Source organism: Exophiala dermatitidis (assembly GCF_000230625.1).
Source record: "Exophiala dermatitidis NIH/UT8656 unplaced genomic scaffold supercont1.5, whole genome shotgun sequence".
NCBI classification, from domain to species: domain Eukaryota; kingdom Fungi; phylum Ascomycota; class Eurotiomycetes; order Chaetothyriales; family Herpotrichiellaceae; genus Exophiala; species Exophiala dermatitidis.
In genome coordinates this window covers 3,384,405-3,411,030 of record NW_008751650.1, presented here as the reverse complement: position 1 = coordinate 3,411,030, position 26,626 = coordinate 3,384,405, and the positions used below count along the sequence as shown (strand labels likewise).

The 26,626-nt window shown below is 51.6% G+C and overlaps 12 protein-coding genes across 12 annotated transcripts; 5 read left to right on the top strand and 7 right to left on the bottom strand.

The window, feature by feature from the left end:
* Positions 1 to 328: 328 nt before the first annotated feature.
* Positions 329 to 2,345, top strand: HMPREF1120_06793 (uncharacterized protein). The gene has a single exon (XM_009161003.1). The coding sequence runs from the start codon at positions 515 to 517 to the stop codon at positions 1,274 to 1,276; it is 762 nt and encodes a 253-aa protein (XP_009159251.1). The 5' UTR covers positions 329 to 514; the 3' UTR covers positions 1,277 to 2,345.
* HMPREF1120_06792 (beta-1,4-N-acetylglucosaminyltransferase) lies at positions 2,301 to 3,077 on the bottom strand (the record flags this gene model as incomplete). The annotated part of the gene is made up of 3 exons (XM_009161002.1): positions 2,301 to 2,442; positions 2,536 to 2,674; positions 2,744 to 3,077. The coding sequence occupies 3 exons, from the start codon at positions 3,075 to 3,077 to the stop codon at positions 2,301 to 2,303; spliced, it is 615 nt and encodes a 204-aa protein (XP_009159250.1).
* HMPREF1120_06790 (uncharacterized protein) lies at positions 2,941 to 6,155 on the top strand. The gene is made up of 2 exons (XM_009161000.1): positions 2,941 to 3,960; positions 4,022 to 6,155. The coding sequence occupies exons 1-2, from the start codon at positions 3,318 to 3,320 to the stop codon at positions 4,552 to 4,554; spliced, it is 1,176 nt and encodes a 391-aa protein (XP_009159248.1). The 5' UTR covers positions 2,941 to 3,317; the 3' UTR covers positions 4,555 to 6,155.
* Positions 4,681 to 5,997, bottom strand: HMPREF1120_06791 (uncharacterized protein; the record flags this gene model as incomplete). Its single annotated transcript, XM_009161001.1, has 1 exon — positions 4,681 to 5,997. The coding sequence occupies one exon, from the start codon at positions 5,995 to 5,997 to the stop codon at positions 4,681 to 4,683; it is 1,317 nt and encodes a 438-aa protein (XP_009159249.1).
* A 1,941-nt stretch (positions 6,156 to 8,096) lies between the features above and the next one.
* Positions 8,097 to 9,882, top strand: HMPREF1120_06789 (uncharacterized protein). The gene is made up of 3 exons (XM_009160999.1): positions 8,097 to 8,688; positions 8,744 to 9,080; positions 9,136 to 9,882. The coding sequence occupies exons 1-3, from the start codon at positions 8,632 to 8,634 to the stop codon at positions 9,417 to 9,419; spliced, it is 678 nt and encodes a 225-aa protein (XP_009159247.1). The 5' UTR covers positions 8,097 to 8,631; the 3' UTR covers positions 9,420 to 9,882.
* A 309-nt stretch (positions 9,883 to 10,191) lies between these two features.
* Positions 10,192 to 10,449, bottom strand: HMPREF1120_06788 (uncharacterized protein; the record flags this gene model as incomplete). Its single annotated transcript, XM_009160998.1, has 1 exon — positions 10,192 to 10,449. One exon carries the CDS (start codon positions 10,447 to 10,449, stop codon positions 10,192 to 10,194), a length of 258 nt encoding a protein of 85 aa, XP_009159246.1.
* A 268-nt stretch (positions 10,450 to 10,717) lies between these two features.
* HMPREF1120_06787 (isocitrate dehydrogenase [NADP], mitochondrial) lies at positions 10,718 to 13,230 on the top strand. The gene is made up of 2 exons (XM_009160997.1): positions 10,718 to 11,566; positions 11,624 to 13,230. The coding sequence occupies exons 1-2, from the start codon at positions 11,110 to 11,112 to the stop codon at positions 12,610 to 12,612; spliced, it is 1,446 nt and encodes a 481-aa protein (XP_009159245.1). The 5' UTR covers positions 10,718 to 11,109; the 3' UTR covers positions 12,613 to 13,230.
* Positions 13,231 to 13,398: 168 nt separating this feature from the next.
* HMPREF1120_06783 (uncharacterized protein) lies at positions 13,399 to 23,030 on the top strand. The gene is made up of 4 exons (XM_009160993.1): positions 13,399 to 15,946; positions 16,009 to 16,185; positions 16,237 to 21,279; positions 21,336 to 23,030. The coding sequence occupies exons 3-4, from the start codon at positions 20,893 to 20,895 to the stop codon at positions 22,722 to 22,724; spliced, it is 1,776 nt and encodes a 591-aa protein (XP_009159241.1). The 5' UTR covers positions 13,399 to 15,946; positions 16,009 to 16,185; positions 16,237 to 20,892; the 3' UTR covers positions 22,725 to 23,030.
* HMPREF1120_06786 (transcription factor) lies at positions 13,888 to 14,432 on the bottom strand (the record flags this gene model as incomplete). The annotated part of the gene is made up of 2 exons (XM_009160996.1): positions 13,888 to 14,190; positions 14,265 to 14,432. The coding sequence occupies 2 exons, from the start codon at positions 14,430 to 14,432 to the stop codon at positions 13,888 to 13,890; spliced, it is 471 nt and encodes a 156-aa protein (XP_009159244.1).
* HMPREF1120_06785 (uncharacterized protein) lies at positions 15,017 to 15,592 on the bottom strand (the record flags this gene model as incomplete). Its single annotated transcript, XM_009160995.1, has 1 exon — positions 15,017 to 15,592. The coding sequence occupies one exon, from the start codon at positions 15,590 to 15,592 to the stop codon at positions 15,017 to 15,019; it is 576 nt and encodes a 191-aa protein (XP_009159243.1).
* Positions 15,955 to 19,843, bottom strand: HMPREF1120_06784 (glucose repression regulatory protein TUP1; the record flags this gene model as incomplete). The annotated part of the gene is made up of 3 exons (XM_009160994.1): positions 15,955 to 16,173; positions 16,226 to 18,494; positions 18,546 to 19,843. The coding sequence occupies 3 exons, from the start codon at positions 19,841 to 19,843 to the stop codon at positions 15,955 to 15,957; spliced, it is 3,786 nt and encodes a 1,261-aa protein (XP_009159242.1).
* A 627-nt stretch (positions 23,031 to 23,657) lies between the features above and the next one.
* Positions 23,658 to 24,941, bottom strand: HMPREF1120_06782 (uncharacterized protein; the record flags this gene model as incomplete). The annotated part of the gene is made up of 1 exon (XM_009160992.1): positions 23,658 to 24,941. One exon carries the CDS (start codon positions 24,939 to 24,941, stop codon positions 23,658 to 23,660), a length of 1,284 nt encoding a protein of 427 aa, XP_009159240.1.
* Positions 24,942 to 26,626: the final 1,685 nt, after the last annotated feature.

The following is a 26,626-nucleotide window of genomic DNA, read 5'->3' as shown; positions in this document are numbered from 1 at the left end:
CGCGAGCGGTCACAGAGGTTGTCTAGTGCCTGCAATACCATACTTATTGATACCCAAACATTCATAAACGTGAAGTAACCCGGTTTAACATGGCTCCAAACTTACCGCCGCACGAGGCTCGTAAACATTGTAAAGCTTCCTTGTTGAGTAAAGAGACCCTTCACCGCACTTCTAAATGGAGGAATGTTTCGAGGCTGAAAAGGCTGCGGCTATCCTCTTTAGATACGGGGGGTCGCATCTAAGTTCAGGCATTGCTGCCTGATTGGCCATGCTCGATGGTCACTCAGCCTCTTCCGCACCTTCAAACCCTACACTTCGTTACAAAAGCCTTGACATTTTGCTGAAGCCCAAGAGGCAATTATTCAAGTTGAACTGCTCCTCCACGAGACAGACATCCTTTCTAGACAATACCCATCATTCCCAGTAAAGCACTCGCCTCAGCCTTGTGGTTGTTCATCCCACTACTTTGGTCTTTGACCAGAACACCCACTGCCTTTGTATAGAGAATAATTCGATGGCGGGCGGACGGCATTTACTCGAGTTACCAGGCGAAATCCGCAGCCGGATCTGGACTTTTGTGTTCGGCTTCGAAGACCAACGCTTTGTCCCAGCGAGCAAGGACCAAGCATCCGTTCATCCCGAGTACTGCCTCGCATGCCAGTCCATGACGCACGAGTCTACTGCGTTGCCAGCCTGGAATGAAACCTGCCGGCCCCTGTTGACTTGCAGACAGATGTTCCAGGAAGGGTGGCAGGCTCTTGCCGCCGCGGCAACAACGTGCACAATGTACGTGGGCTGGACTCCAGATTTAAACATAGGACGGAGTCAAAAAGTAGCATCTTCCCATGAGATCAAACGCATCGAGTACTGGCTACATTTCCAGCCGGAAACGGCCCAGCTCGAGGCCATCACAGCCATGGACCGGATCGGCGCTGGCTTTCCGAATCTCGAGGACTTGGTGGTTCATGCCCACATGCAGCGCCCAGAAGAATATTCAGGCATCATGCAGCTTCTGCCTCTGGCGGCGGCTCTTGTGCGATTTCGGAAGGACTGCCCACACGTCGCCGGGACCGTCAACATCGGTTACATGGAGAGCGTGCCGCCCGATACTGTGGAAGGGTATGCAGGTCTTCTGAAACAGCTGGTGGATGATCGCTTATTTGTTGAAGCCGTGATGGCTCAGGATGAAAGTGGCCAAGCAGAGCGGATTGTGGCGTTATCCTTTGGCGATTGGGGCCAGATAGAAAAGATTCCGCAAAGGTCATTCCGGTTTTGATATAAATGCTGCTTGGACTCACTGTCACTGGCGACAATTCTGAAGACAGGGTTGAAATTCAGAATCCAGTTCGGACACCCAAGCAACGGCCGAGGTGGTTGAGCACGTTGCCTGTATTGACGTTGAGGTAGTTTACATCTTTGCCCATCACCGCGAAAGCCCGGGCTGCACTGCGGCCATTGCGAATGCAGCGCTCGAAGTAATCCGATACAACGGCGTCACTTTGGCGGTCCCACATGTCAATTGCTGGTAGACGTGATGGGCGACGATTTGTCAAGATTCTTCCCCTTATATGAGTGGGATAAGCCGGCGACGCCAGAAGGACTAGATAACCTCCCTCTGCTTTTCCCGGGCACCAGATCTGCAGAACTGCAATCGGGAGATGCCAGATTTCCTCCTGAGGTCTTTGATTTTGAGTCACGGTCGCCGACCTTGACCCATGGCTCCCTGAGTCGTTAGTATTAAGTACGTCTTCAGCAACGGTGTTTCGGCAGACACCGGATTGTAAAAATGAGGACGCCGACGGACTCTGCATAGTATCCTGGAGAGAAAGAGACCTGGAGCATCAGGTCCGTGCTCCAACTGCGCAGACGAAAAGAGAAGAGACAATGCATCTGCTTGACGTCCGTCCTAGACTCCCCAGGAATGTGGCAGTTATGAGAGAGGTCTCAAACCGGGTACCCGGAAGACCTTCCAGATCAACTCCGGGAACCTATTAGTGTGGTAGAGTACCCTGTTCCTGTCGGCGGTGATGGATTTGTGGAGAGAGAATCGGACCCCGTCTTTATCCTAATTTTCCGAACCGTGGGATACACCCTCCAACCACAAACAAAAGTCTTGCGCAATCTTGGGGGGATTTTAGCATTGGCAAGCGATATGTCGACATGGTATGCCTGAACATCATCACCCTGTCGGCTTCTGCACTCGAATGCTGGTAAGGTGCACACCTAGCATGATAGGTATCACAAGAGCAGGGAACCGGTCCTGAACGTTTTGAGAACCATCTTTGAAGCCGAATCAGGGCTCAGTCAAGTTGCCAACCCATTTCCTCGGCCATGACATCGGCGAGGCCGTTTTTGTACTTAACCTCGCCAGAGCGCAAGGGGGGCCACTTCCTCATGTTTCGTCGCAATGTCTCAACTTCACCGATGGCGGCCGACAGATTGCTTCAGAATCGAGTTAGCATGCTAGAATTTCCCAAAATCATGCCTTGAAGGTGAGTGAAGATGAAAAAAAAAAGATGAAGAGCGCGGCCATACTCGAGCTTTCCATAGACAACATATTGCTGCTCAGCCAGAACCTCAGCCAGCTCGACCTGGTGGTTATGCAACAGGTCGGTGTTTGGAACAACAACTAGAGGCACGCCAACTCGGAGTCCATCAAGGATCGATCCTGAGCCTGTTGCGAGACGGTCAGAGTAGTCTGGGTGGGACACGTCGAAGCAAGTCCCGAATCAAGTTGACCAACCTGCATGACTGATAACCATCCCTTCGATATCAATCGACTGTCCCTTGGCTGCAATCATTTCTTCCCGGAGCCCTGCCTTGTTGAACCCAAAGCCGGTGATTTCAAACCTGTCAAGTGCACGTGCTTCTCTGAGCTCCTTCGTTTTTGCTTGGAAGATCTTTTCCCCTTCATGATCGCCATATTGAACGCGCAGTTCAGTATAACTAGCGCGTTGAAGCTCGTCGATGAATTCCGGCTCCAGAACGCGCCTGATCAGACTGCTAAACGACGCCGTAGCGCCGATGGTTACGAAACACCGTTTTGGGCCATGGACCGACGATGCTTGTTCAGCCATATCCAAAGTGAGCAACGTTCGGCCAGGAGCATTCATCCATGCCCACATCTGTGACGAACTGAGACAGTCATCAGACTGGACCTCGTTGTGTCGGGGGGTCGGTCATACGGCGGATCATGCCAAGGGGTACGGCTGATTATCCGGCCGTCGACGCAAATCTCCTGCGGGAAAAATAACGTGCAATGCAACTTGAAGCTTTCCAATGCGGATGAACATCACGACACACAGCATTCAGCCGTTATGGCTACTTCAGCGCGGCATCTGTGCCGCTCATTATTCCAAGTCAGCCGACAAATCCCTGTGAAAAGGAAGTGTCAACCACAATTCCTCCTGCGGCACAGAGAGATCGTTCCACTTCGACAGATCTCGACGACAAGTTCGCTAAAAGCGGATGAGCCGACCAATTCCAGATCCGCGCAGGAGGCAAGTCAGAGTCAAGACGACGGCGAGGGTTTCGATGGGCCTGCCGAGTATCTGACGCCGGGGACATTAATCACCGCAAATGACCTGAGCCCTGAAGAGCGTGCGGATTACGATCTCCTGTCCAAGCGAGATCAACGAGAATATTTGGCTTTGCAAAATCATTACGCGGCAGTCTTTGAATCAGCCCAAGCCGACGCGGCATTGGATGACATTGTCACCGATGTGGACAAACAAGTTGACAAAGAGGTTGAGAACGTGGATTTCCCGGATTCGGCAGTGGACCCCAGGGAAATAGGTTACTGGGCTCTCGATGAGGACGACGAGTTCGGCCAGGTCGAAGATGGAGACGAACCATGGGACGATTCGGCGATCTCGTCCGTCGCGCACAGCGAGTTGGAAGTGCATCGGGAAGTAAGAGAATATACAAGGGTAATCGCATGGGATATGCCGTTGTTGCAGCGTGAGTGTTACTTTACTACCCATTGACCAGGGTACAGCCATATGCTAACTGTGGACTTAAGAATATGCGAAACCATTTCAACCACCCACAAATGCAACACCTCTCCGTTTCCGCTACACGACCTATATGGGTGAAGCGCATCCAGCCGCCAAAAAGGTCGTTGTACAGTTCTGCACCAAAGATATGCCCAACCTCACCGAAGCGCAACGATTGAAACTTATCAAGCTTGTTGGGCCACGCTACAATCCAGACACCGACATGGTCAAGATGTCAAGCGAAAAGTTTGAGGCACCGGCGCAAAACAAACGGTACCTAGGTGATCTGGTCAATAAGTTACTCGACGAGGCAAGGAACGGTGCTGACACCTTTGAGGATATTCCGCTGGATTTCCGCCACCACAAGTCGAAGAAACAGGTTACATTCCCAGAGGAGTGGAAATTGAAACCGGGCAGGATACAGGAGCTGTTACATGCCAGACAAAACCAGGCGCTGTTGGGTGCAGGCGAGACACCCGCTTCTACGAGCAAGGAGGCCGTGCACAGCTATGTACAAACATTGAACCGAGGGGGTATCAGTCCGCAAAGGACGTTGTAAAACAATCAATGCAAATCCATCTAGAACCCATCAGAGTGAGGAGTGAGCAAAAGCATGTCCTACTGCCAGCCGAAGTACTTGATCCGAACCAGGCGCCACGGTACAACCAGTTTTGGAAGCCTCGCTTCAAGTTCTTCTCCGTCTGCCGCCTCCTCGGCGTCTGCCACCTCTCATGCCTTTGCCCAAGTCTGCTTGCTTGGCAGATGTTATGCTGCTTTCTCCGCTGGTATCGAGAGTGGCCGCCAGTGCCTTTGCTTTTTCCTCTTCCCATCCAGCCTGCTCCTTTGCACGAATCTGAGCCATTAAATCGTTAGGTGCTTCACCGTTGCTGAATGTCTCGCTGTCCAGATCGTGATCGAAGATGGAACGATGATCGGGTCTGAGGACTTTGTACTTGGCCGCGAGAGCCTTGCGCTCTTTCTCCTCAATCTCGTTCAGTTTCAGGGCAATAGCTTCTTTCCTCCGCTCTTTCTCCTTATCGTCTTCCTTCGACGTAGGAGCCGTCTTCTTTTCCGTTTCGGGGATTCTGTCTTTGGCACAGGCGTGGTTCTTGTTGCGGTATCTGTAGTTGTGAGCTCCACCACGACCGGCGGAAGATACCCCAAGTCCGTGGCAAATCATACGTTTCGCATCATCGCTGACACGCCAATTCCGCTGTGTCGCGTTGGGATCGGCCACTCCAAAACTTGGTCCATTCTTTCCTCCGGCGACAAGGAGACTGCCTAAAGCATACTTCTCGCGGTACCAGCGTGGAATATCACGGTGACCGATTCGCTCGAGAGTGGGCAGGTCGAGAGGCATCTCATGCTTGTATACACAGCCTTGTTGAGCATAGTCACATTCACCACGACGGATCCAGAAGGAACAGTATTCCTTGCTGCCGACTGGAGTCTTTGTTTGACCAATGTCGCCTTGGTCCTGGCGTTGTTGTGTCTCTTTAGCAGTGGAAGTATCGGCATTGGGAGAAGCGTTATGGTTGTTGCCGCGTTCCGCAATTTTGCTTTCTCCATCGCCCGACACACTAGATACCGTGCATGAACTGCTTGTGGCATCGCTCGGTTGCCGTTCCTCGATCCCAAATGCTTTTGGTGGCGCGGTCGAGGATAGTGTAACAGGCTTTGGTGGTGGTAACATTTGTGTGCTTGCCACTGGAGCGACCGTCTTCACAGGCTCTGTCATCTTTTGTCCGGTAGTTGCGGATACATTGCCTCTCTCGAGGACCAAAGGTTTGGTGTTGTTGAGTGCTTCGACGACGTAATATTGATGTCGAGATTCGGATACGCCCGCACAGATCATTCCGCCGATATCGTATGGATCCAGGATACGTGAGACCCCGCGGATCTGGACATGGATCGGCAGCTCATCCATGGCAATGAGAGGGACCATGGCACCATTTTGGCGGGTAACAAAATATTGCGGTTTGAGTGCCTGCTGCTTCGACATCTTGACAGTCTGACTTGCTGGGTTGCTTGCAAAAGACCTTGTCCAGTCAGTATTTTTATATTGGACGTGAGCATAAAGCAAAATGCCTGGCTTGCGCGAGGGAAGTCGAGGAGAACAAGAAAACGAGGAGCAGAAATGGAGATACTTATAGAAAGTCCTCGACCTCGACATGACTCAATCGAGTGAATGAACAGGGGAATTGCGACGAGGTCGTGAATAACCATTGCACTCTGAATTGGGTGGTACTTACTATAGGGACAATAGGAGTGATGTTGTGTTCAGAGCCTGAGTGACTGTAGCAGTTGGAGACGTATCACGAAGGATTGGTGCTGCAAAATGTATATCTCATTCACAGCATGTGTCGCAATCACCATGAACGCAATAGCTTGGGGAGAACAAGTGAACAGCACGTTGCAAGAAACAAGAATCACTTCATATATGTTGAGATGCTGAAATTCACGTTTGTCCCTGGCTGGTGACAAACAGGGCTGACAAGCAAAGCATAGAAGTTCAATCAGTGTCACGACCAACCAGCATGACAGTGATCTGGAGATCCAAACGAAAGGCACATGAAGGGGAACAAAGAACTGGGACGGATCTTGAAGTTCTGTCACGGTTAGTGACGCCAAACGAGAGGCAATCTGCATTGCTGTGTTCTGGAACATAGAGATCTCCGGCACTGATGAGCCAGTCTGCTGCAAGGCATGTTGCATGCATGATTGTCTTGTCTATTTCCACGACCATGGAAGTGGAGGAAAGCAGGTTATGAATAACAATCAATGGCCGTCTTGTTCGACAGCACCAGAGAGGTGTGTTGCAATGAGAAATACATTATTGACAGTCATGGTAAGGAGAACAATCAGCAACACCGGGCAGTGATGACATGTTATAAGTTATCGTGACAGCGATGCCTTGGATGGATGTCATGCGAAGTCCAAGAACTTGAAGCAGCTGTAAACGAAAACGAAGGGCAGCCTGTATTTCGCACAATGGCATCCTTATTTCGCATAAAAACTAAACCTATTTTAGCGATTTTTAGTTCACTTTCATTTAGTGCCTATAGCGCCGTGTATTGCGCAAGTTAATATATCCTATATTATTGCCCACCCGCCTATTGCGGTACGGCTCTGCGCCTGTAACGCCTATAACGCCTATAACTGCACACCTAGGGTACCTATAACTGTACGCCTTTACTGTATACCTATAACTATATACCTATACCTGCACGCCTATACCTATACGCCTATAACTATACACTTATAACTATATACCTATAACTATATACCCCTAGAAGTGCGTAGTTATAGGCGCGCAATTATAGGCGTGTAGGTGTATAGTTATAGGCGCTGTCGGTGTGCAGTTGTAGGCGTTGTAGGTTTGTAGTCATAGGCGTTGTAGGCGTATAGTTATTGGCGTTGTAGGCGTACTGTTGGCGTTGTAGGCGTACAGTTATAGGCGTTATAGGCGTTATAGGTGAACAGTTATAGGCGTAATAGGGGGTGCTGTAAAGTATTGTAGGTATATAGTAATTTAGCGCGTACCTAGCTGTAATCTCTGGGTGTTATAAACCTTATAGTAGAAGGGCTCTTGGTATTGCCAAAAGTAGTTTAGTTTTTGTGCGAAATAAGGATGCTATTGTGCGAAATACGGGCTGCCAAAACGAAGGCAAGGCTGGGCGTCCCTTTTTGGGACTGCGCTAATTTCACTACCTAGGTATTAGTTCCATGCCAATCGCGCTAACGGATCTGACACATTAGGCCGGGAATGATGCTCAAGACACCCCGGAACAAGCGTGTCACAACATCAATGCACTTCCCCGGGCACACGCACTGCGCAGTCCCTCTAGATGAAAAGAGATATCTTTTCGTTGCAGGCACCGCAAAATACGCATTGAATTCGTAGAATACTTTTGCATCAATCAGTCAGGATATAGATTTTGATACTTGCTTCAGGCCGATGCCTCTTGGACAAGACCTCACCTTTTGTGCATCTGAGACATGTACCGGGCTCGGAGTCATACAGAGAAAACGTCCGTGTGACCACAATAATAAATGCACAATTTCCAGGTTGTACCCAATCCGCCCGTGCGAGGCATTTTGTAAAGACAAAGAAAAGCAAATAGATTATTTCGACTTTGTCATGCTTTCACTGCCAGACGGAGCCGTACCAGATCTGTTTCACTCCTCTGAATTAAGCGCCCATCAATTGTGCTCCCAGTCCCTTACCGCTTCGCTGGGCACTGGCACCGCCGAAGCCTTTCCTGCAACCACCGCCCCAGCCAGCGCCCAAAAGGACTCCATCACTGGCTCTCGTTGCATGTTCTCTTCAGTCCTGCGTTGTTTCTCTGTTCTCTCTGTAGTCAGTGGTTAGCTGACATCCACTGCCAGCCTGTGCCAGCGCTGCTCAAGTACCGAACTCTGGTAGCTGAGCCGTGGGTCCCTGAATTGGACTTGGTCACAACCTCAAACTGCGCCTCAACCTGTCCACACCGACGTCCATCCACTACTGCATCTATCACATCCCTCAACTCTCCCACTGCAGGTTGAGACTACCACTCTCTTTCTATCTCTGGTCAGCTGCGGTTTCGCTTCTCCTACCTCTCATACGCGTTCAATCTCTATCCGGCGCGACATCATGGCCACCGAGGCCTCCATCGCCCTGACTAACCGTTCTCTCCGTACAATTCGCACTGTGGGTGTAACCTCGTCACTACACAAAGCCGGCTGCTCACATTGACATTTTACAGGAACTCGAATTCCTCGCAGACACCTCCATCATCTCGCCAGAACAGTTGTCCTCGATCCTAGCCCAACTTCCGGCCCAGACGCCCTTACATGCTCCTTTACATGCTCCCGCCAATGCATCGACAGAGACTCCGGTCGACCAGTTTTCAAATATGAGCCTGAAAGAACACTATGCTCCTGTTCCGACACCAGCCCCTCTTCCACCACCAGCATATGTACAGACTCCCCAGATCCTGTCCATTGCAACCGCTCTCTATGCATACACACCCACCGACGCCGGTGACTTGGCGCTGCAACAAGGAGACCGGATACAAGTGACGGAACATATGAACAATGATTGTACGTTAGACGTCATGCTCATTCCATTCTAGAATTACTGCTAACATATAATTAGGGTGGCGTGGCCGCAACGAACGGACAAATCTCGAAGGCATTTTCCCTCGCAGTTATGTCAATGTTATCGATGAAAAGCGGCCCCCAATGGCTCTGCCACAATCGTCCGACTATGGCAACATGCCTCTACAAATCAGCCAGACGGGCTCGACCACCAACTCCGAAGGCCGGAAATACAGCAAGCTCGAGGAACAAGGCAAGAAGTTTGGCAAGAAAATGGGAAATGCCGCCATCTTCGGAGCCGGCGCCACCATCGGCAGCAACATTGTCAACGGTATTTTTTGATGACGAATCGGTGTTCTTAACGTTTCAACTTTTCAGTCCTCGAAGGCTACGACTATGAATTTGGGTAGAGTTTCAACCACACGGACCAGGGGCTATAGGCACGGCAGAGGGATTGACTAATGGGCACACACTGAAAAAGGGAATTTCGGAATCAACCGGCGAGCATGGGATTCGGCGTCAAGGGGGATTTCTGGTAACGAGAAAAATGCCGTCTCGGCGACAAGCGATGGCAAATTGTCCTGACAGTCCTATATTTCATTTGTTTTTCCTTCCAGGGCCCTAACGCCACTGCAACAAGACATATTTGCAACCAAATCCCGGGCGTTTTATTGCGATGGGATGGTTGTGATCTGACAACTCAACTGAGGTGGTTGTAGACGCAGAGTGTGCTGTACGCCTTAACGGCGCCACTAAATAAGTTTCCAGCAAAGTCTGGCTCATGATCTGTTTTTGAGAGGACGCGGCATATTGTCGTAGCGCTTTCATTCTCGTTCAGCCAACGTCTCAGCGTCGACAAGGCGTTCTGTAGAATCTTCCCAAGACGCGCGGTGCCCATCTACCTCCACAAACGCGCCGGCTCTGCAACGGCGGGTGCAGCGTTTCCGACTTGCAGTCCGGGATGAATTGCTGAAAGGCTAGATGCGATGTGCGAGAGACGCGGTGTGCGAGAGCTGGCCCTTTCAAAAATCCCTGGACTCGATTTTCAAGCCATAGTTGGTGGGGGAGGGAATGTTGAAAATTGTAGTTTCGTGTGGACAATAATCTTCATCGTTCAATCTTCTTCTCGTGGAGGTGGCGGACCGCTGGCCCTGATCATCTTCTCAATGAACTGACCCCGGACAATCTCTTTGTTTTCCCCCAGACCCAGTGCCATGTATGCCAGAAGAGGAGGATGTCCGACGTAAGAGGCATACGAGTCACGCACAATATTGTTCTTCCACTCGTACGGCGTGGTGTCAGCGTGACCCGTGCCGACATATTTCGCTTGGAGCGACTCGAGTTGCTGAAGGGTACGGAGCTTGTCGGCCATGATTGGTATTAGATGTGGAGGTGATTAAGGGGTGTTGAGTAGGCAGGAAACAAGCGGTATGATGTTTGTAGTAGAGTCGTCGTCAAACCGTCAAAGGAAGCAGGCTGGACTTTGGTGAGGCTCGTCTACGTTGCACTACTGCACCGGGACTGGCAGCCTCAGAACAGACTCTGGAAAACCTTGCCGCTTTGATGATTCCGCCCTTTGCAGGCTTAGTAATACTTTTGTTACAGGCACCAGCCTCGGGTTCCCCTTGGGGGCGCTCCACCACGGACCCTTCTCGCGAGCACTTCCGAGATCGCAGGCCGCTTCGTTGAGATCAAGGACTGGCTGATAGCAGAGAACCAGTAGCAGTGGCATCTTTGCTTTCCAATCCAACCCAATCCACCCCACGTCGGCTGTCCCACGCATCCTCGGCATTCCCTCCTCCTTCTCAGCCGGATCCGGGAACCGCTCCACATGGAACAGCGCCGATGCTGGAGGTCGCCGAAGTAACTGCGCAAAAGCTTTAATTCACTTTAATACGGGTTGGGAAATCTAGGTTGCGGAATCCATCCTCGGGAGTTCTGTCACACAATACGGACTAAATCCTGCCCACGGCTGGCAGGCTGGTTTATATTCGAGACCTTCCAGCTCCGACCCCGTCCCCTCGCCGTTCCGATGAATCCAATCAGGTCTGCGCTGGTTGGTTGTGCCGCAAGACGTCCTTCGACCTTCCGAGTCTGCGCCTCAACCTCTCCTTCATTTCGCATGGCCTCTGTAACGGTCAACAGGTTGTCAGCAGAAACAAGGAGGATGGGTGCCCCGAGTGCGACGGTCCAGAGCCGAAGCGCTTCTTCGGCTGCGAAGGCCAAGATCAAGGTCAAGAACCCCGTCGTCGAGCTCGATGGCGATGAGATGACCAGGATCATCTGGAAGGATATCAAGGACAAGTTCATCCACCCATACCTCGACATCGACCTGAAGTATTATGACTTGGGTTTGGAATACCGCGATCAGACCAACGATCAGGTCACCATCGACGCCGCCGAAGCCATCAAGAAATACTCGGTCGGTGTCAAGTGCGCTACCATCACCCCCGATGAGGCTCGTGTCAAGGAATTCAACTTAAAGAAGAGTAAGACAGTCGTCGCAAACAACTCCTATGATCACATTTGCTAACCGTCGCTTCTAGTGTGGCTATCGCCCAATGGAACCATCCGTAACATCCTCGGCGGCACCGTCTTCCGTGAGCCCATTGTGATTCCACGCATTCCCCGTCTGGTGCCTGGTTGGGAGCAGCCCATCATTATTGGTCGTCATGCCTTTGGTGACCAATACCGCGCCAAAGACGAAGTCTTCCGTGAGGCAGGCACTCTCGAAATGGTTTTCACGCCCAAGAAAGGCGAACCCCAGCGGATCAAGGTCTTTGACTTCCCCGAGACCGGCGGTGTTGCCCAGACCCAATACAACACCGATGACAGCATCCGAGGATTTGCGCACGCCAGTTTCAAGTTCGCCCTGGACCGCGGGTACCCGCTGTACATGAGCACCAAGAACACGATCCTCAAGTCGTACGATGGTCGCTTCAAGGACATTTTCCAAGAGATCTACGACAACGAATACAAGAAGCAGTTTGAGGACAAGAAGATCTGGTACGAGCACCGTCTGATTGACGACATGGTGGCGCAGATGATCAAGTCCAGCGGTGGCTTCGTCATCGCCATGAAGAACTACGACGGCGACGTGCAATCCGACATTGTCGCCCAGGGCTTCGGATCTCTGGGTCTGATGACCTCGCAGCTCATCTCGCCCGATGGATTGACTTACGAGTCCGAAGCCGCTCACGGCACAGTGACCCGACATTACCGCGAATACCAGAAGGGTCGTGAGACCTCGACCAACCCGATCGCCAGCATCTTCGCCTGGACTCGTGGCCTGGTCAAGCGTGGTCAACTCGACAACACCCCCGAGCTGGTCACCTGGGCCGAATCGTTGGAGAAGGCCGTCATCGACACCGTCAATGACGATGGCGTCATGACCAAGGATCTGGCTTTGGCCTGTGGCCGCAAGGACCGCGAGGCCTGGGTCACCACCTCGCAGTTCATGGAGGCCATTGAGAAGCGCTTCAAGAAGAACCTCGAAGGCGAGGGTCTTGGGAAAGTCGGTGCCGTCAAGAACTGAGTCAACCAGTGCACAGAGCTGCCATGGAGTGCAGTACAGTGTAGCGCACCCCTGCAGTCGTCTTGACCTGAGCATTCCTTGAGCGTTGGCACATGCGAGATCGATGACGGACGGACTTGTTGTTTTCTTCTGAATCCACATACAGACAAATTCATGCGTATGATTCATACAGAGAGAGAGAGACAGTCGGCATGGCATGCGGTGGGGTTGGTCATTGCGATCTTTGGTGGCATACCTACATAGTAGAGACGATTGGATTGACTTGTGCGAAGCGTGCTGTTGGATTTCGTCGAGCCAGGTTGGTGTCGGTCTATATAGAGAAAAAGAGCCTTTTTTGCGTGCTTACTACTAGTAGAATTGTAGAAGTACTTGGTTGTTCACATCCTGAGATCACCATCACTACCTGTGTGTTCCAGCTTATGGAGAGAGTAGAAACTAGTCTTCGCGAGTTTACCGACACACGCGCCAGGCAATAATACTTAGGCTTTTGCACCATTGGATCTCACCCGGCATTGGCACTGGCGGCCAATTGATAACATATTATATTGGCGGGCTGGTATTGCTTGTGTTGATAATTACTTCTAGCCTCAGTAGAACTCTACCATGTGATTTCGCCAGCATTTCTGTGGTCCATCGAGATAATTATATTCCCCCGCTGCATCATTATTACGCTACGTTTCCGCTCACCGCATTGCCTCTATTCTGGTAGGACCTCTTAACGGAAGGGCCAGAAAGTCTGGAAACAAATGACAGAGAGTCTGCTACAGTGGTGCAGTAGGGCGATGGGAATGTGTTAGCAGGCCCGAAAGTTTGCGAATGTGCAGGGGATGAAAGAGGTGAATATGCCATTGGACATCTGTGAATTCGTGCTCTATAATTGGGAACCGTTTGGACGAAGCTGTAAAAATGCCTTCACAGGCAGTATACCCCCTTTTCAATGCCTCTGATTCAGCGAATCCATCTCCATCACCTTTAGTTCTGGCAGGCTTCTGAGATTCGCAGTCCAGCCGCTCACAGATGACTTCTCGGCAATGAACCGAACCCAGTCCCCGTCCATATAATACCCGACTCTTTCTAACTCCGAAAGATTCCACGTGGAAAACCCAGCTTTCCCGGACTCCAGTCAACTGTCAAAGGCCTTGCATAAGGCTAAGGCTGCTGGCGTAACTGGCTTTCAGCACCATCCGCTCGCAGATTGGCAACGGCAATGAAGCCGCGGCTAGGCACTCAAACGGCATGCTTTCTGTTGCATGTGGCCCTCCTCTTGCATTCACATCAATTGCCCTTCCGGGCGCCATAGGGTGTGCCAATGCCCTTCCCCCGGAGCTTGACGCCCAGAACTCGTTCGAGTTTGGCGAGCACCTGCTGATTGGGTTGGGCGTCACCCTTTTCCAAGGCTTGTATTACCGACACAGGCTCATTGACCTTCGTGGCCAGGTCCTTCTGTGTCAACTTCGGTTGCATCTCGTTTCGGCGTTTGATGATGGCTAGGGAAACTTCCTTGCCGACCGTTTTGACAGGCACGATATCGTCGGAACGGTCGACTTTGGTCGCATGTTGTCCCTCAACGTTTGATTTCTGTGGTCATGAGGTCAGATGTGAACGAAAACAAGCCCCATGGTGCGGAGAGGGCTGCCTTGAAAATTGCTTACTGTGTTGGTGCCGCCATACTTCTTCTCGGTCAAGACGATGGCGCCGGATCGTTGAGCTGCGTTGAGGGCAGTTCTCCCTTTGACAACTCGCTCGCGCTCAGCAGCGCCGCCACCGGCTCGAACTCTACTGCCAATGCGGGTGACACTGTCCCATTCGTTGTCGGCCATGGTCACGGGTTTACAAGACGTACAAAGGTCTTAAGGGCTCTGCCGACGATCGTGTGATGGTGATTGCAACGCAAGGCAAGGAGATGTGGAGGTATAGTATCGTGAGGAAATCGAAGTCGTTGCACTGAGTCGAGTTGTGGTGAGATGAGGTGTGTTGAGGTGTGTTGAGATGTGTTGAGTTGAAACGAGTTGAATTGAGGCGAGTTGTGTGGCCAACAGCCTCAGGCCTGCATCTAGAAGTTGCCATTGCAGAGTGTCGCCGAGACCAGCCATGATTGAGTCATCGCTTCTTCCTACTACAATAATAATAATGGGCCGACTGGGGACGGAATTGGGTGCCGATGAGGACCATCATACACCCTAAATACTACCAAGTTTCCAATAATGTGTTCATAGTGTTGCTTATTAAGCACCGCTCCCAGACGGCCAATGGCAAGAGCTAATAGAATTACCTAATAGACCTACCCAGGTCGATACTGCCAGTGTACTATGTAGTATCGTCAGGTGTATGGTAGCACAATTGCCCCTAGGACGCTTCAACTGTATTCTTCGTCCTCCTCCCAGTGCTCATCATCATCTCGCACTTATTCGTGGATGTTGGCCCAATGGTGACTGAAAAACCCAAGCATGCTGCATCTAATGTCATGGATTTGTTCCATCAGGAGACCCAGATGTTCAGATGGAGTCACTTCTTCTTCATCACTGTCGTCGAAGACAACACGATCCAGGCAGTCATCGCCTAAGCTCTGCGAGAAGGTCTCAGGATCCGTGGTATGTGTGTTGCCTTCAAGTTCGCTGCTCTCTGCAGTCTGAGGATCCGTCACTTTTCGACCTCTTTCGGTACGGCAGAGCTCGACACACTCTTGCAGGTTTGAGTCCAGCTGAGTCAAGTATGTTTCAAGCAATCCGCCCAGTTGGCCGACCCGACACTCGCTCGGCAAGAGTTGTGAATCCACGGAGCGATCACCAACAGCGAAAAGCGGAACTCGAGTGGCGAACATCTGGAAATACTCAAACTCATTCTGAATTATAAAAAGTGCCTCGGAAAAGATGTCGCCGTCTTCGTTCTGGCCTGTTTCGAAGGTTTGCAGCGTCTCGCTGAAAGACGCAACCACACGTGCACCCAAGGTTGCAAATTTTCCACTTTGTGAAGCTGCCATTGTCAGTTGAGGGAAATGTTGGTTAGCGATTTGGCTCACTGATCCTATCCAAGTTATGCTCTTTTCATGTTATATATATAAGTGGTTCTTGCAGTGCTTTGCGTATCCTTTGTCTCGGATGTACTAGGCTCAGAGGGCAGTGAATAGTGCTTTGTTTGCCAAAAGCGGTGACAGTCTTTGTGGTGTTATTTCGAGCAAGACAAAGACCGAAACGAGCAAAGAGATCAAAGAGTATGTCATGTGCCTGTCACACATCACCAAGTATGTCACTGGCGACTTTGATGTGGAGCCCCAGTGTTTGCAGAGCGACCCGAAGGACTCCATGAGTGTACATGTCTAACCATTGTCCAGCTGGTATGCTTTCAGTCATACCGCCAGATCGTGAATGTCATGTCTGCTGATCCACTCGCTATCAGTTTTCTTGTTGGGCAAGTTGCAACAGAGACGACCGAGTTTTTATGTCCTTTCAAGAGCACTCGCTGGTCCCCGGTCTCGCTGTCCCAGATGCGGATTGTTCTGTCCCGTGATCCAGATACGACCAAATCGGTGGTTGCTAGTTCGGCGACAGAGAGGACATAGTCCTTTGAGGTTAGGTGAGCAATATAATCAGCATTTGGCGGGTAGAGTACTTACCTCGTGCCCAGGCATTGTCAAGGTCTGATATTTGATTTCTGCAGGGGCGACCTCGACGATTTCCCAGCTCTTCACTGTGCAATCCAGGCTGCCTGTAAATACCTTCCTGCTATTCGATGAAAATGCCACGCTGATAACCGAGTCTTGATGCTCGTCCTTTTCTAGTCTGCAAGGTTGCTGCCCGGCATCACCAGGTTCGGTCAGAAATAAATGGTTGTCCAATGTGCCCACCGCCAGCAGAAGAGCATCAGGGGAAAATGCCAACGCAGCGACACCAGCATCAAATTTCCACCATTGTCGGTTTAGGTCTTCGATGCTGTACAACTGCACTGTACCATCGCCACACGCCATCGCCACCTTCTTACCGTCGGGGGAAAATGCGACGTGATACGTACCGATCCCGTCACCCTCCATTAAAGCCGAATTGAGTTTCCTTGTGTCGAAGTCCCACAGCAGGACCGAGCTGTCATCTGCTGCGGTGGCGACCATTCGATTGTCTGGCGAAAAGCAGGCTGAGCGGACATAAACGTCGGCATCAGCTTGCACATCGTGCCTCAGCTCAATTACATCCGAAATGTCATCGACCTCGAAGATTTTAGCTCTCTGACGACAACCGATGATGATATACTTCCCATTCTCTGAGAAATTTACACAAGCCACCATGGAATCTTGGGAAATGTCATGCAGTAGAGTCAAATTAAGATCATCAGCATCGTGGAAATCGGAACGGACGTCCCATGGACGGGGCACGTCAGCTGGTTGTGGCTTTGAGGCATGCGAAGCAGCAGAGAGATGTTCTCCCATCAAGCCCGACATGCTATATTCCTCGGGCTGTGTTCGTGCACCCGCAGTCTGAAGAGTATCAACGATATGGCTGTGACCAGCTTTTGCTGCTGTTTGAAGTGCTGTGCCACTGACGCGATTTGTTATCTCAAGGTCTGCTCCAGCGGCGATAAGCAACTTGACAGCTTCTTCGTGTCCATATCGCGAAGCCAAGTGCAAGGGCGACTCTAGCCCGTTTGTGGCGTTTGGGTCCGCTCCTGCTTCCAGAAGCAGTTGCACACATCTGCTATTACCAGAAGTGACAGCGTCATGAAGTGCAGTGCGTCCATCGATGGCCCTAGCATTGACGTCTGCCCCAGCCTCCAATAGCCTCGCTACCACTTTATCGTGCCCGCAGTCCGCAGCACTGTGCAGCGGTCTATGCTCCTCGTTCCCCACTGTAGGGATCCCGGCAGTGAGCAGGAAGTTAACCATTTCGAGATGGCCGCTGGCTGATGCCCTATCCAAGGAGGCTTGTCCTGAAAGATTAAGGTCGGCTCCATTTTCAATAAGTACCTTGGCTACATCGACTTCGTTCTGGGCTGCTGCCGCCTCCAATGCGATAGGGAGTCCCTCGATTTGGAAGTTTACGTCCGCGCCATGCTCTATGAGCGTGCGTGCCGCTTCAAGTTGTCCGCATTCCGATGCTACGCTGAGAGCGGTGCGTGCACCACAGCAAGCATCAACATCCGCACCATGTTGTAGCAGTAAACTCACGACATCCGAGTGGTTTTGAGACGCAGCTGCCATCAATGCAGTATCGTCGTAAACGTCTCTTGGTGCTCTTACTGTTGCTCCATGCTTTAGAAGAGTCTCCACGACGTCGATATCACCGGTTTTGGCAGCCTCGATCAAAGCGTTATCGAGCTTTGTTGAATGAGAATCTGTCTCTGTCGCCTGATCTCGGAGGATGTACTCGATCCTTTCAACATCACCCATCCGTACAGCCTCTTCGAGATTATCCCACTCGTCGCCAATGTCCACAGAAAGCTCAGATTCATCACCCCGTGAGTGCTGTACCGCGTCAACGGCGACATCGGAGCCGACATCATCCTTTTCATCGTCACCTGCTCCCCTGGGTAGAGAGAAGAGGGAAAGGCGCTCGAGGTGAAGCGCAATATGTGAGTGCAAGGATCTTGCATCGGCAGCCGAAAACAAACAAATGGGACATGGCCGATCTGCACTGGCAGAGAATGATTCACAGGAGCGAAGATAGGTCTGTGAGCTCATTAGGTCGATCTCAGCTGGGTGAAGCATTTCCATATGCTCCCTAAATGCCTTCAGTGTAGGGTACAGTTCGTCCGAGTGAGTGGGACAGCGCCACTGCTTTCTGTGAAAGGTATTTTCATGCTCGATCCAGTCGCTGCGGGTGTCGTATAGCTGGCCTGCGGACTTGCAATCCGGATATGTGCAGATATATGGACGTAGATCATGAATCAGATGTGCCCTGCAGAGTCACTCAGCATGTTTCAGGTAAGGATGGTCAAGGTTATCATACTTCCATGCCTTCTCTGAAAGCATCTGCCTGGGACAGATGGTGAAGCAATAGGGACATTCGAAAAACTTTTCAGCTGGGGATATCTTTGGCGGTGGTGGAAATTGAATTCGCTCACGATCGGGTGCCCAGCTCGAAGGAGCATATTCGGATACAGATGTCACCGACATGGCGTCCATGTTTTCTATCACTGCCGGCTGGAGCCTGGTGGCCGTAGTCACTGTGGGAGGAGCCAGCAAGTCGGCGAGTTTCAAGGCCTGCCTTCCAACTGCAGGAGTCGCCCCTTGATGCCCCGGATTCAAATTTGCAGGCTCTTCATTTGCAGGAACAAGCGGAAATGTTCGCTCAAGAGTGGCCTGGGTATGTTTGACGAGGTTGCTTCGATGATGTTTCCAGTATCCAAACTGTTGTCGCCGCTGATTATTGGCGCGTGCAATGCGATGTATAAGAAAAGATGTCAGAATCCCTCCCGCCGAGCATGTCGGCTCCTCCTCTTCCTGATCTTCGCTTCCAGCATAGGCGGCTTGCTCGGCTACATGCTGCCTTGCCTCACACAGCGAGCAATCTTCGTCTCGGTGCCACAGATCAGCCTGGCTGTCTGTCGGCCAAAGAGCAGCAAGGTCGCCTGTGCGTGCTTCCTCGGGCGCTTTGGATTGAAACCAGGCAAACAGCGAAAGGACATAGTCATGATCATAATGGCCGAAAGCCTTGATGAGATCAACTCCAGAGTCGACGTCGATCTGCTGAAACAGCTTTGCTTTGGAAGAGGCCAGTCTTGTTGCTGGGTTCCTGATCCTTGTGGACAATCGGAATAGGCCGTCAATAACTTCCCTGACACTATCTAGGAGCAGCCGTAGGTGCTGTTGCGGTTGAAGATCTTCTTCATCGCTGCTGTCCTCAAGCACCGACTCGTCAAACTGGGCTTGCTGTGAAGGTGTAGAAGGCTGAGTAGAGAGCCGGATCTTTCCATCGTCCTGGTATGTCTGTGAGCGCTTCAATTGAAGTGTTTCCTGCAGATACTGGTTCAAATCGGCCAAAAACACTTCAAATGTGTGTGCCAGGCGGTCCGCCTCGCGAAGCCGGTAGTCGAGGGAACCGTGCGCCGGAACCAGAAGCCCCAGGTCGACCGTCCATATGTGGAATCGTTCATATTCATAGAGAAACAGAGCATGACTTTCAGAGTCCGTTTCGTCGAGTCGGACACTGCTTGAGCTCGGATCTAGGACAGCAAGAACATCGTGGAAAGAAATCGAGACGCCTCTGCCTAGCGATGCCAATCTGGTGGAGTTGGGAGCGACCATGCTTGAGTCCGATGAGCCATCGCTGTCCCATCATCAACAATCTACTGTGTCATCGTGTGCCCCGGCAAACAGTAATGGCTATCTCACCGAGTTGACCGACTGAGGGACCATTTATGCCATGTCGCACGAGAACCTTGGGTCTTGAATCTTCAAGCTGTCCATGTCGCTAACTCAAGGTTGCGCGGGAGGCGCCATCCGCGACAAGTGACACCCTGCACGGTGCCTTGTTTCGCCTTTCCCGTCTTGCTTTCTGACGCTCCGAGCCGCCTGTCCATGATTGACGATCACCCTAGCTCCTCGCTTGGCTGAGCTGGCTTTCGATTCGTGTTTTCTTCGTCGTGTTGGAGGAACTATTGTGCTTAGGCGCGCCCAGATCTGCCGCGGAAACAAATGAGAGGCTGACATGTGGCTACCCTTGTGTTCCGTCTGACGGGAGAACGTCAACTGGACTGAGAAAGATGGCACCTTCTGATCTCCCTGGTCTGCCTTGCTGGTTCAAAGATCAAAAGCAACGATTCAACTGGCCGGAGTCAACTCTGATCGGGTCGGTCTAGCTGCGCAGCTAAGCGAAATTCCCAAGCCAGGGCGCTTACCTGCAGGCGGCGGTGGGCCTCGCAAGGCCATTGCAAGGCGACCCCTACTTCACCGGTCGACGCTTTGCAGTGGCCCCTGGGCGGTCGTTCCAGGTGGTGCGGGACCGATCTTGCTTTCTGCGTGTGGTTTGCCTGAAACATCGGGTGTGCTCTCGCTTCAACTGAAACACTGGCACTACTATTGCGGCGCAGTCGCCACAGATGGCCCCCAGTCTTTCCCTCGACCCTAACGACATGTAGGGAGCTGATTCTGATGGTTCGTGCCGTATCTGTTTTTCTATTTCCTGCGGCCTCTTTGATTATCCCAATACGTCTCTTATTCGACGGCGAAGGAAGAATCTACAAAGCCAGGGGTAGAACCATATCGGGCACAGACACCGAAAGCCTGGAGGCTATACGCGGAGTCCTCAGTATGCGCGTGGCCGTCCATGCCTTTCCAGGGCTGGTTTGCTCATAATGTCTGGTGTCGAGGTTGTCGGCCTCATTCTTGGAATAATACCGCTTGTTGTCGATGGGTTGAGCTCATACAAGGAGACTATTAACGCTGTTGGAAGCGGTATCCGCAAACGAAAGACCATCGAGACGCTTTGTCGCACCTTGACTGAGCACCGCTTGGCGCTGAGACTATTGCTCAATTGCATGCTTCAGAACAGTGGATGCGAGATTCCGTCTGATGACGATGACTCCGGGATACAAACAATGCTCGCCGATTCTGATACGAGACAAGCAATGGAGGACTATCTAGGAAGTCACTACGACGTCTTGGTAGGCGCTTTCGAACACTGCGAACAGATCTTCCGGCATCTGATCACCAAAGTAGCCCGACTCGTCCCGTCGATCAAGGTAGGAGACAATATTGTACCATGGACCGTGTGAATGTGAAGGCTGAACAATGCTAGGAGTCTAGCGAGCTTTCTTCAATCCTCGAAGCCAACAAACAGAGTGAAAAGGGGTGGTCGGATTTGAAGGCTCGCATTTCTCTGACTTTTAAGATCAAGGATTTCGACAAAGATTGTGAAAAGCTTAGGATTTCCATTGATACGCTGGACCGGCTCCAACGGCTCATCTCTTCCAACCATCAAATGGCTGAGCAGAAGCCTTCGCGACGGGCCAAGAAGCTTGCAACAGCGCTGTGGAGGATGCGGAACTACGCAGAAGATCTCTACCTAGCTCTTTTCAAACGATGGGGCGTTAACTGCCACCAGAGCCACGAGGTGAAGCTGCTGCTGGAGGACCGCATTCAGGAGCTGGGAAATCCACCAAACCGGATACGTCAAAAACAGGATCTACCAGTGCAAGCATTCAGGCTGATTTTTGCCACTGACATATGCGCACCGAACTGCCTCTGGCACGAATCAATGGTCTACATTGTTGGCCGGGATCAGCAAGATTCAGGATGTTGCAACTCTCCAAATGCCGGAAGCCAAGGCGCGGCCGGCAGGAAACTTCGGGTCAAAATCAACGTGCCGGAGAGCAAGCCACCCGTAGAGGTCGCAGAGGAGATCAAGGACATTTGTTCCGCAATTGGAGCGGCACGTAACAACAACCGACACCTCACGTTTGCTCTGACGAAGGATCGCCGGATAGCAGGTAGCAAGACCGCTACCGGGCAGTTGAAGCCGTTGGCCTCCACAGCCAGAGAAACAGTCCCTCTCCAGGCGTTACTACAACCCGGCTCCACGGTCACGCGTGTGGGAGGAGGAGGAGGAGCACCAAGTGCCACTGCCGTTAGGATGTCACCCAAGACAAAAATGTATCTGGCCTGGACCATTACGTCAAATTTCTTGCAACTGCTACATACACCCTGGAGTTCCCCGAGATTATGTGCCGAGACCATCAAGTTTCTCCATAGTCCCCAAGACGGCGCTGACCTGGACCGAGCTTTCATGTCCATGTCGTTCGGCCCATGCCCACAAGGTGCAGGTGCAACAAGCCAGGGCAGTGTTGCCTCCCCGGACTTGCCCCTGCGCGAGGCCCTGGTTGAATTGGGCATCCTGCTCCTCGAGATATGGCATGAAACCACCCTGGACAAAGCGTATCCCCCGGATGCCGCGACCAAACGGAGCTTTTTGGAGCGACGCGGGTGTGCATTTGCATGGTTGGAGGAGGACAGGGACGTGCCGGTAGAGAAATACTATCAAGCCGTCTTCCACTGCATTTCCGGTTCGGTCATGAATGTCGTCTCGGGTGTTCCCACCTGGGACGATATGAGGTTTTGGGAGTCGATGTGCGAGTCTGTCATTGTGCCACTGCATAGTTTTTCTAAGAGCTGGAAACCAAGTCAATGACTTGGGCATTTTCTTGATATGTATCAGAACTGTTCCTGGATTGTTGTCTCCACATATCGAGCTTAAACTCAAAAGACGGTGAGTTGCGGTGTTATGTAGTACAGCATAAGGTGCTACGTCCCTGGGGACGTCCAGTGATGACAACACTGGACCAGAACTTGAACATGCCTTCCTACCTTACTTTTGGTACCTACTACTAGTATACTGTACATGTACATCAGTAGATATGTAGGTATGTAAGGTACAGTGCCACAGGATTGCGCAGACATTCGGACACTACTCCTACCAGTAGTAGCAACAAAAAGCCTCCAAAAACTAGCACGATAGACACTACTATTTCAGAGACACGCAAGTACAAGGACAGGGCTACTCTACGTTACCTTTTTTTGCAAAAGCAAGCGACTCAACATCAACCTAAGGTATGATTCATTGATTCATTCATTCATTGATGGGGGTAAGCTAAGCTATCTGCTGATTCTGCACTGCATGCCATTGCTACTGCTACCTACGTACTAGTAGTAAGGTAATTCAACTACCTAAGAGCAGTCGTAGTAGTAGCCATCTGGAAACGAAACGCAACGCAACGCCACGCCACGCCATAACCTGCAAGCCGGCCGATCTGGACCGACGCCAATAGCATTTTGTTCGTTTGTGGGTTCCTGCGTCGAACCGAATTCATTCGATTCCTTCCTTCCTTTGATTCCAGCTCAGTTGATGTCAGGGGGTGGGGTGGTGAATACAGGGGAGTATGAGTGTGTCGGTTGTTGGCATGTAACCAATCTAGCTCGTGGGGAAACAGCAATAATAGCAAGAGTCGGACTTAAGTGAACCCTTAAACCCTGCACTTTGTCCAGTCGGGTTGGTCGGTGAACCATTTTCCTTCCGGTTCACTGAGGTTGGGTTCATCTGCTGGAATGCAGTGCAGTGCAGTATTCACGGATTGGATCGAAAAGCGACTTCTTCGAGCTGGATGGTTCCATTCTCGACGCCGGCGACGAAGTCTTTGATCGACATTCCCTTACGCTCGAAACCGACGTTAGCTAGGTCGAGGCCCGGCGGGCACGGAGGTGCAGGGTTCCAGGTGGACTTGTCGTCTATTTCGTCGACGTCGGGACGTAGGGGGAAGGAGGACAGATCCGAGTCCGAGTCGCCAGTGGTGGTAGCAGAGACATTGTCATTGTCAGCCTTGTTTGCTGCTGCGGCGTGTGAGCCGCCTTCCGCCTTGCCGCCATGTCTGGGAGACAGAGGATCACGCTTCGTTTCACCGGGAACGGCGGGTGCGGCTGGGACTGCAATCTTGTCGACTTGAACCAGAACAGGAATGACGGCTCCAGTAGCAACAGAGAATTGACGATGACCCAAGACGTGTAACATGGCGCCGATGGCACCCGAGTGGCTAGTCAAGCTGATGCGTTCGTTCTTTTCCTCGGCCATGATTTGGTCAAGCAGTTTGCCCAGGCGTTCCTCGATTTTTTCGTCTGGCTCGCGAAGCTTGGGTTCGAACAACTCATCGGCTTCGGTGAGGAAACGGTCACGCGTAGTGTTGTAGGTCGGATAGTGCTTGCGGATGTACGAGAGGGAACTGCGCCGGTCGCAGGTATGGAGGCCTGTGCCCTCACGCAGACGTTCCATGACGATTGGTTCGAATGGCGACACAAGCCCGTCGTAGCTGACCTTGTGAGTTTCCAGTGCTCGATCAAGGGGACTGACGTAATATGCTTGCGGAAGACTCATTTTCTCCTCGGCCATTTGTTTCTTCCAGAACTCGTTGACGTCCCTCGCCTGTCGAAGACCCTCTTTGCTCAAGTGCGCATCCGACCAAACGATGATGCCATCTGGATCGCCGTCCAGCAGCGAGTAGTGACAATCCCAAGCCTCACTGCCATAGTAGCGTTCGGCGATGTTGTGATATCCGTTGCCATGGCGGCCGAGGAAGAGTAGCTTGTACTGGGTGATGACCTGGGCGGCAGAACCGTTGTTTTCTTTTGCCTTTTGTGCAGCTTCCTCATTCAGCTTGGTGAGATGATGTTCGAATCGTTGCCAGTCCGTCATCCCTTTTCCGCCGTCGGGGAGGGTCTTGTCAGAATCGTAGGCTCGGGAGATTAGGCCGAAGTTCGTCTTGGTGAACTCAAAGTCTTTCGCTGAGGTGCCGGGGTCATCCTGGAGGAAGTATCCCCCAAGGGTCTTGTAGCGAAAGAGATATTTCGTAGTAGCCATGGTTGTATTCTTCTTCTCTTGTCCTTGAAATTGTATTCCGTGGGTTGAGGTATCGGGTTCGGTGTGGATATCAAGGATAGGTTGACTGACCATGTCGAGAGATGCGCTCGGGTCACTCAAGTCAAGTAGTGCATAAGCCGTAAGTGAGACGGTAATCAATAGCAGAAGCGGCCTGCGTGTATTGTGTCCACGCACTTATTGTTAGTCTCGACGCAGAGCAGCCCTTTTCTGCGTTCCCGGTCTGCGCCTCTTCTTTCGCAGACCACCGCCCACACAGATGTGGACAGAAGTGATCGCGGGAGAGATTGACGATCCACTTACACCGCGATAGTAGTTCGACAGATTCCCGTCAGCCTCCTCCACCGACAATGCGTTTTACGTTGGTGGACGTCGGGCAGCATCGCAGGCCGGACGGCAGGCCAAAACTAACAGCATTGTTGTCCTGGCGTGGACCTTGTCACACAGTCACAGACATAAACATATCTGGTGACACGGATTGGGTTGACACAGCAGCCCAGGCAGAACTGCGCGATATGCCCACAGTGTCCATAATAAAAAAGTGGCTCTGGGGAGAAACGTGCATCCATCCATCGATACCTACCTAGGTAGCCACTCAGGCTGGAATATTGGCATTGGCAGCCTCGTCCACTCCACGGCAGTACGGTGGCGCAATTCCCCCCAAAGGCAGTTTGCGACTGCCAGCATGCCCATGTACATAGAGGACACGCCGTCAACAGCACAGCATCTGCCTATGGTGGCCACAGGAAACCCTTGCTGGTGTGCCCCTTCATCAAAGAATCCCTTGATATAACCACGCGACAGTCGGTGAGCGCCTTGTGCATAATGGAGCTGAGCAAGCTCTGCCTGCCAGCAGATGGCGACGTTGTCGCGCCGGCTTCTCAAATATAGCACTTTTCACCTACCTCCAACACCATTTCTGGGCTGTCCAGATGCTTCACTCTGGTTCTGCTGGTGCTCATATACTGCGCTCACTTACCAAGAGTGTCAGAGGCTTTACCTCAACTTGGCGGCTTACACGGCACTCGGTGATGTTGTCGAGGTATAGTATTTCCTAGCCGATCTGTCGCATCTCTAAGCAAGGGTTGTTTTGGCGTCGCGCTGAAAGCAATGGAAGGTATCCGTTTGGCACAAGAGACAGGAGGACAGAAGAACTAAACAAAAGACCTGTAGACGTCGCAACTAGGTGCGTATAGTGAGAGCGGAAGCCATTTGGTGTGGAGGTTAAGGTACTAGTAAGTGACAACTTCAATTAATGCTGCGCGACATCAAAAACCGCTGTAGCCATATGTGATGATTGACATTTCATGCAATGGTTAGCACTCGCGGTTCTTGGCGACATAGACTACGAACTACAGTATGAAGTTGGCAATATCATAAAGCAAGGATTCGAACCACATTCACGACCCTTCTCACACCCTCGAGCAAGGAAGTACAGGAACAGCAGTTACTAGTCTATGGGTATTGACCACGGTCTTAGAAGAGTTTTATGGCAATCTCAATCTAGACTTGAAGCAAAGGAACAAGAGCTTCTTGAATTCCGCATCCAGCGGATTTTTGGCTCGTGTTCTGCCATGGCTTCGCAGCCTCTCTATCTAGCGCAGTTCTCTGGAGAGCCCTCGACGCAGTCAAAAAGGTGACTTTTGTGGGTATCCGTAGATACCGAG

Coding starts and splice junctions, on each gene's coding strand:
- HMPREF1120_06793 (XM_009161003.1), top strand. CDS start 515: ATGGCGGGCGGACGGCATTTACTCGAGTTACCAGGCGAAATCCGCAGC.
- HMPREF1120_06790 (XM_009161000.1), top strand. CDS start 3,318: ATGGCTACTTCAGCGCGGCATCTGTGCCGCTCATTATTCCAAGTCAGC. Junction 3,961..4,021: donor GGATATGCCGTTGTTGCAGC/GTGAGTGTTACT, acceptor TGTGGACTTAAG/AATATGCGAAACCATTTCAA.
- HMPREF1120_06789 (XM_009160999.1), top strand. CDS start 8,632: ATGGCCACCGAGGCCTCCATCGCCCTGACTAACCGTTCTCTCCGTACA. Junction 8,689..8,743: donor CTCTCCGTACAATTCGCACT/GTGGGTGTAACC, acceptor GACATTTTACAG/GAACTCGAATTCCTCGCAGA. Junction 9,081..9,135: donor GGAACATATGAACAATGATT/GTACGTTAGACG, acceptor ACATATAATTAG/GGTGGCGTGGCCGCAACGAA.
- HMPREF1120_06787 (XM_009160997.1), top strand. CDS start 11,110: ATGAATCCAATCAGGTCTGCGCTGGTTGGTTGTGCCGCAAGACGTCCT. Junction 11,567..11,623: donor GGAATTCAACTTAAAGAAGA/GTAAGACAGTCG, acceptor CGTCGCTTCTAG/TGTGGCTATCGCCCAATGGA.
- HMPREF1120_06783 (XM_009160993.1), top strand. CDS start 20,893: ATGTCTGGTGTCGAGGTTGTCGGCCTCATTCTTGGAATAATACCGCTT. Junction 21,280..21,335: donor GACTCGTCCCGTCGATCAAG/GTAGGAGACAAT, acceptor GAACAATGCTAG/GAGTCTAGCGAGCTTTCTTC.